At 48.6% G+C, this 6,939-nt stretch overlaps 1 protein-coding gene across 1 annotated transcript; it reads left to right on the top strand.

The window, feature by feature from the left end:
* Window positions 1–626: 626 nt before the first annotated feature.
* LOC147091336 (uncharacterized) lies at window positions 627–5,703 on the top strand. Its single transcript, XM_085976745.1, has 2 exons — window positions 627–1,147; window positions 1,416–5,703. The coding sequence occupies exon 2, from the start codon at window positions 1,597–1,599 to the stop codon at window positions 4,744–4,746; it is 3,150 nt and encodes a 1,049-aa protein (XP_085832871.1). The 5' UTR covers window positions 627–1,147; window positions 1,416–1,596; the 3' UTR covers window positions 4,747–5,703.
* The last annotated feature ends 1,236 nt before the right edge of the window (window positions 5,704–6,939 follow it).

The raw sequence follows: 6,939 nt of genomic DNA, 5'->3' as shown, positions 1-6,939 counted from the left end.
TGGTGTAGAGGGCATCATGTCAAATTAACAATTAACTGTAACTTTATTCCCTGGTGTAGAGGGTATCATCTCAAATTAACAATTAACTGTAACTTTATTCCCTGGTGTAGAGGGCATCATGTCAAATTAACAATTAACTGTAACTTTATTCCCCGGTGTAGAGGGCATCATGTCAAATTAACAATTCACTGTAACTTTATTCCCTGGTGTAGAGGGCATCATGTCAGATTAACAATTAACTGTAACTTTATTCCCCGGTGTAGAGGGCATCATGTCAAATTAACAATTAACTGTAACTTTATTCCCAGGTGTAGAGTGCATCATGTCAAATTAACAATTAACTGTAACTTTATTCCCTGGTGTAGAGGGCATCATGTCAAATTAACAATTAACTGTAACTTTATTCCCTGGTGTAGAGGGTATCATGTCAAATTAACAATTAACTGTAACTTTATTCCCCGGTGTAGAGGGCATCATGTCAAATTAACAATTAACTGTAACTTTATTCCCCGGTGTAGAGGGCATCATGTCAAATTAACAATTAACTGTAACTTTATTCCCTGGTCTAGAGGGCATCATGTCAAATTAACAATTAACTGTAACTTTATTCCCCGGTGCAGAGGGTGTGCTGTCTCTCCCTCTAACTTAACCTTACTGTATGTACATAACCTACTTAAATATGTATAACTTACCTGTTAGGGCCGTTGCCCCTTTAACTCACCGTTTAGGGCCATTGCCCCTTTAAGACGCGCCTTAGCGTGCTGACGTCACGTCACGTACGACGTGACGTACGTGCGTGAGGCGGCTGCCGGCCCGACTCGGCTCTCCAGAAAGGCTGCCGGCACAGCCCGGCCCAGCGTCTTCGGCCGCATCGATCAGCCGCCGGGAGCGCCGCTATCCTCCGCTCCCGCGGCAAGCACCGGCCCAGCCTGGCCTCCAGCTCCTGCTCCCGACCTAGGCCCCAACGGCCAGCGACGCAACTACCGGCAAACGCGACGACGTCACGACCCCGAGCGTGATGAGGTCACCACGCTCCCCACGGCACTGCGAGTTCATTCCTCGTGGAGCTGCCGCCGGAACAAGACCTGCGCCACGGTGCTCCTCGGTTGTATTGTCCCCATGCTTCAGTCTTGGAAATTGTTTGTCTGTGAGTACTTAGAATGCTATAGACGATTAGCGTACACTGCATGTTGTAGAAAATGTTTAGTTGTAACTTTCTCTGTCTAGCTGGTTAACTAGCAGCCGTATTGGATACACTATGTACAGGGCTAATTTAAAGAGAATGCCTTCCAGCTTGCTAAATGTAATTCGTTGCCAGATGTACCGTGTTGCCCAGACGTACCTAAATTTGTGTATACATATCAATTATGCGTCTGTATACTAATGTGTCCTTCCATTTCTGTGTTGTATTTCAGTTTTACAATTAGAATCGTTCAGTAAAGCGTTACAAGAAAAGTCAAGCCTTGTGATTTTATTGGAAGATATCGAGTTGTTCGCTATCTGTCTAGCTCTGCATAGAAGCGCGTTGCGAGGGCAGAACAGTAAAAAGACAGCAGCACAGCGGGCTCAAGCACAGGAAGATACCACTCAGCTACCATGAGTCTACGCTCAGGAAAACAATATACTCTAGAGGAAGTCGACCAGCCAATCGAGAAGAATGAGCCTCTCCCAGCAAACGAGGCCAAGTCACAGTCCTCCAAAGCAGCCTCTAGAACATCTCGGCGGTCCAGCAGACCGTCGCCACCGACAGCTCTCCCAGCAAACGACGCCAAGTCACAGTTCTCTAAAGTATCCTCTAGGTCATCTCGGCGGTCCAGCAGACCGTCGTCATCGACAGCTTCTACAGCCGCCAAAGCACGTGCCAAGGCAAAGGCCACCCAAGCGCAATTGGCCTTCGCTGAAAAAGAAGCTGACCTCATGAAGCAGAGAGCCGACCTCGACGCTAGTGCGATGAAGCAGAGAGCTGACTTCGACGCTAGTGCGATGAAGCAGAAAGCCGATATCGCTGCCATTCTCCACATTCTCCAAAGCCAGAGAGCTGCCGCTGCCGCTAAAGCCGAAGCCGCAGCTTATGAAGAAGATGAGGAGAGCGAACGCGGGGAGCCCAGCCAGGAAACATATGACCTGGAACAGCCCCTCAGTCCAGTGCAACGTACAAATGAGTATGTCCAACAACACTCCAAAGTGTTCCCAAAGGAAACATCCAGGTATCTCGACGTAGAACTAGCTACTCACCCCAGCAACAAACGGCCCGTTTTCAGAGACACTGAGCTCAAAAGAGAAGAAACGAGTAAGACCCACCTGCAGAGACCTCCACAACACTCGGCCAATCCAGCTAAGCAGTCCTCGCCCGAGCCGCAAGGCGCACAAGACTTCGCCAGGTACCTTACTCGCCGAGAATTGTTAAGTTCAGGCCTCCTAGAATTCGATGACCGTCCTGAAAATTATTGGTCATGGAGAGCATCCTTCCTGAGTACCACCAAGGACTTGAATCTGTCAGCCAGAGAAGAACTAGACTTGATGATCAAGTGGCTCGGAGCCGAGTCGTCAAGGCAGGCGAAGAGAATTCGCTCAGCGCACGTCCTCAATTCCACAGCAGGCCTCGACCTGGTTTGGCAACGTCTCGACGACTGTTATGGGACACCAGAAGTCATCGAACACGCACTGCTCAAGAAGCTTGAGGACTTCCCGAAGCTAACCAACAAGGATAATGTCGAGCTCAGAGAACTGGGCGACATTCTCCTCGAACTGGAGTGTGCCAAGGGAGAAGGTTACCTGACCGGCCTCTCGTATTTGGATACGGCTCGCGGGGTAAACCCAATAGTGGAAAAGCTCCCCCACAATCTTCAAGAGAAATGGATAGCTAAGGGATCCAAGTACAAGGAGGACAATGGAGTGGCATTTCCCCCCTTTTCTCTCTTCTCCAGGTTTGTCCAACAACAGGCAAGGGTGAGGAATGATCCAAGTTTCGCTTTCTCCACCTCCAGCAGTTACGCTCCGAGAACAGAGAAACCCACAAAGGACAGCAACAAAGCCTCTGTGAGTGTGCACAAAACAGAGGTTCCAGCCGAACCCTCAGTCAACCAATCCAGTTCTGCTGGGAATGAAGTGGATGACCCAGATCGTCAGTGTCCTATACACAAGAAGCCCCACCCACTCAAAAAGTGTCGAAGCTTTAGAGACAAGCCCATTGATGAGCGCACGTCATACCTGAAAGAGAACCGCATCTGCTTCAGGTGTTGTGGGTCGACTACGCACATGGCAAAAGACTGCAAGGCGACAATCAAGTGCCTTGAGTGCAACAGCGAAAAACACATAGCAGCCCTGCATCCAGGTCCTCCTCCGTCAACCACCGAGAGCGCCGCGGTTGACAAAGAGGATAGCGGGGAGCAAAGCGAAAGCACATCTTCAGTCACCTCCAAGCGTACAGAGGTTTGCGGAAATGCAAGCAGCCCACGCTCATGCTCCAAAATCTGCTTGGTTAAAGCATATCCTGCAGGGAGAAAGGAGAAGGCAATCAAAATGTATGCAGTGCTCGACGAGCAAAGCAACAAGTCCCTAGCGAAGACGGAATTCTTCAATCTCTTCGACGTCAAGGCCAGCACCGCTCCGTACACGCTAAAAACCTGTGCAGGGACAACAGATACTACGGGTAGGAGAGTCGGGAACTTCATGATCGAGTCCATGGATGGGAAACTACAGCTTCCCCTCCCCACCTTGATTGAGTGCGACATGATGCCAGAGGACAGGACGGAAATCCCCTCCCCAGAGGTCGCACGCCACCAGCCCCACCTACAGCCAATTGCCAATAAGATTCCAGCTGTGGACCCGGACGCTCCAATCCTCCTACTCTTGGGAAGAGACATCTTAAGGGTGCACAAGGTACGTGAGCACATCAACGGGCCCCACGATGCTCCCTATGCGCAGCGGCTTGACTTGGGATGGGTCCTCGTGGGTGGAGTTTGCCTGGGAACAGTCCACAAACCAGCGGATGTCAGCGTCTATAAAGCAAACGTGTCGTGCAACGGTCGCACATCCTGTCTCAGCCCATGCCCAAACAGGATCCAGGTAAAGGAGAACTACGACGACATGACGCAGCATCATAGGTCAACCTCCTCTGCCTGTGAGGAAGAGGCAGGCCCCACTGTGAGCACAGATGGCCTAGGATGCTCAGTGCTTGAAAGGTCCAAGGACGATAGACACAGCTGGGCGGCACCCCTGCCGTTTCGCCCTCCTGGACGCCGTCTTCCGAGTAGCGGGGAGCAGGCTACGGGGTGCCTCTGCTCGCTCAGGAGAACCCTGGTGCCGGGGTCCACCGACCCAGACACGCCTGCAGTCCCCACCCCAGCGATGCTCCTGACTCAAAAGATGAGTGCTATTTCAGCTCCCTCTGGAAACTTCGACATGGCCGAGCTGCACGGGAAGCAGTGGAAGCAAGTACAGTGTCGTGCAGACACTTCTTGGAAGAGATGGGGAGGAGAGTATTTGCCCACCCTACAGAGCCGTAGGAAATGGACAGAAGACAAGCCGAATGTCAAAGTGAGAGATGTCGTCTTGCTGAAAGACAGCCAAGCACACAAACGAACGGTCAGTGGGACTGGCCGTCAAAACTCTGCCGAGCAGGGACAAGAGGGTCCGCAAGGTGGCGGTGAAGACCGTCAAGGAAGAGACTGTCAAGGTGTTTCCGAGGCCAGTCTCAGAGATCGTAGTCCTCCTTTCCGAAGAAATCTAGAGAACGGACTCTGAGCGAGTGGCAGCCAAAGGACGTTTTCTCCAGGTTATTTTGTATCTGTAGTGGTACAAATGGAATTGTACCAAGCGGGGAGTGTGCTGTCTCTCCCTCTAACTTAACCTTACTGTATGTACATAACCTACTTAAATATGTATAACTTACCTGTTAGGGCCGTTGCCCCTTTAACTCACCGTTTAGGGCCATTGCCCCTTTAAGACGCGCCTTAGCGTGCTGACGTCACGTCACGTACGACGTGACGTACGTGCGTGAGGCGGCTGCCGGCCCGACTCGGCTCTCCAGAAAGGCTGCCGGCACAGCCCGGCCCAGCGTCTTCGGCCGCATCGATCAGCCGCCGGGAGCGCCGCTATCCTCCGCTCCCGCGGCAAGCACCGGCCCAGCCTGGCCTCCAGCTCCTGCTCCCGACCTAGGCCCCAACGGCCAGCGACGCAACTACCGGCAAACGCGACGACGTCACGACCCCGAGCGTGATGAGGTCACCACGCTCCCCACGGCACTGCGAGTTCATTCCTCGTGGAGCTGCCGCCGGAACAAGACCTGCGCCACGGTGCTCCTCGGTTGTATTGTCCCCATGCTTCAGTCTTGGAAATTGTTTGTCTGTGAGTACTTAGAATGCTATAGACGATTAGCGTACACTGCATGTTGTAGAAAATGTTTAGTTGTAACTTTCTCTGTCTAGCTGGTTAACTAGCAGCCGTATTGGATACACTATGTACAGGGCTAATTTAAAGAGAATGCCTTCCAGCTTGCTAAATGTAATTCGTTGCCAGATGTACCGTGTTGCCCAGACGTACCTAAATTTGTGTATACATATCAATTATGCGTCTGTATACTAATGTGTCCTTCCATTTCTGTGTTGTATTTCAGTTTTACAATTAGAATCGTTCAGTAAAGCGTTACAAGAAAAGTCAAGCCTTGTGATTTTATTGGAAGATATCGAGTTGTTCGCTATCTGTCTAGCTCTGCATAGAAGCGCGTTGCGAGGGCAGAACAGAGGGCATCATGTCAAATTAACAATTAACTGTAACTTTATTCCCCGGTGTAGAGGGCATCATGTCAAATTAACAATTAACTGTAACTTTATTCCCTGGTGTAGAGGGCATCATGTCAAATTAACAATTAACTGTAACTTTATTCCCCGGTGTAGAGGGCATCATGTCAAATTAACAATTAACTGTAACTTTATTCCCCGGTGTAGAGGGCATCATCTCAAATTAACAATTAACTGTAACTTTATTCCCCGGTGTAGAGGGCATCATGTCAAATTAACAATTAACTGTAACTTTATTCCCCGGTGTAGAGGGCATCATCTCAAATTAACAATTAACTGTAACTTTATTCCCTGGTGTAGAGGGCATCATGTCAAATTAACAATTAACTGTAACTTTATTCCCCGGTGTAGAGGGCATCATCTCAAATTAACAATTAACTGTAACTTTATTCCCCGGTGTAGAGGGCATCATTTCAAATTAACAATTAACTGTAACTTTATTCCCTGGTGTAGAGGGCATCATGTCAAATTAACAATTAACTGTAACTTTATTCCCCGGTGTAGAGGGCATCATGTCAAATTAACAATTAACTGTAACTTTATTCCCTGGTGTAGAGGGCATCATGTCAAATTAACAATTAACTGTAACTTTATTCCCTGGTGTAGAGGGCATCATCTCAAATTAACAATTAACTGTAACTTTATTCCCCGGTGTAGAGGGCATCATGTCAAATTAACAATTAACTGTAACTTTATTCCCTGGTGTAGGGGGCATCATGTCAAATTAACAATTAACTGTAACTTTATTCCCCGGTGTAGAGGGCATCATGTCAAATTAACAATTAACTGTAACTTTATTCCTTGGTGTAGAGGGCATCATGTCAAATTAACAATTAACTGTAACTTTATTCCCTGGTGTAGAGGGCATCATCTCAAATTAACAATTAACTGTAACTTTATTCCCTGGTGTAGAGGGCATCATGTCAAATTAACAATTAATTGTAACTTTATTCCCCGGTGTAGAGGGTATCATGTCAAATTAACAATTAACTGTAACTTTATTCCCTGGTGTAGAGGGCATCATCTCAAATTAACAATTAACTGTAACTTTATTCCCTGGTGTAGAGGGCATCATGTCAAATTAACAATTAACTGTAACTTTATTCCCCTGGTGTAGAGGGCATCATGTCAAATTAAC

The sequence above is a fragment of the Somniosus microcephalus genome, unplaced genomic scaffold (genome assembly GCF_052327205.1).
Source record: "Somniosus microcephalus isolate GS21.2 unplaced genomic scaffold, FLI_Smic_1.0 unresolved_chr3, whole genome shotgun sequence".
In the NCBI taxonomy this organism is placed as follows: domain Eukaryota; kingdom Metazoa; phylum Chordata; class Chondrichthyes; order Squaliformes; family Somniosidae; genus Somniosus; species Somniosus microcephalus.
The sequence above is the reverse complement of the archived record's forward strand: the minus strand, read 5'-3'. Positions and strand labels throughout refer to the sequence as shown.

Bases quoted from the DNA above. Each gene is read 5' to 3' on its own strand.
- LOC147091336 (XM_085976745.1), top strand. From the start codon at position 1,597: ATGAGTCTACGCTCAGGAAAACAATATACTCTAGAGGAAGTCGACCAG.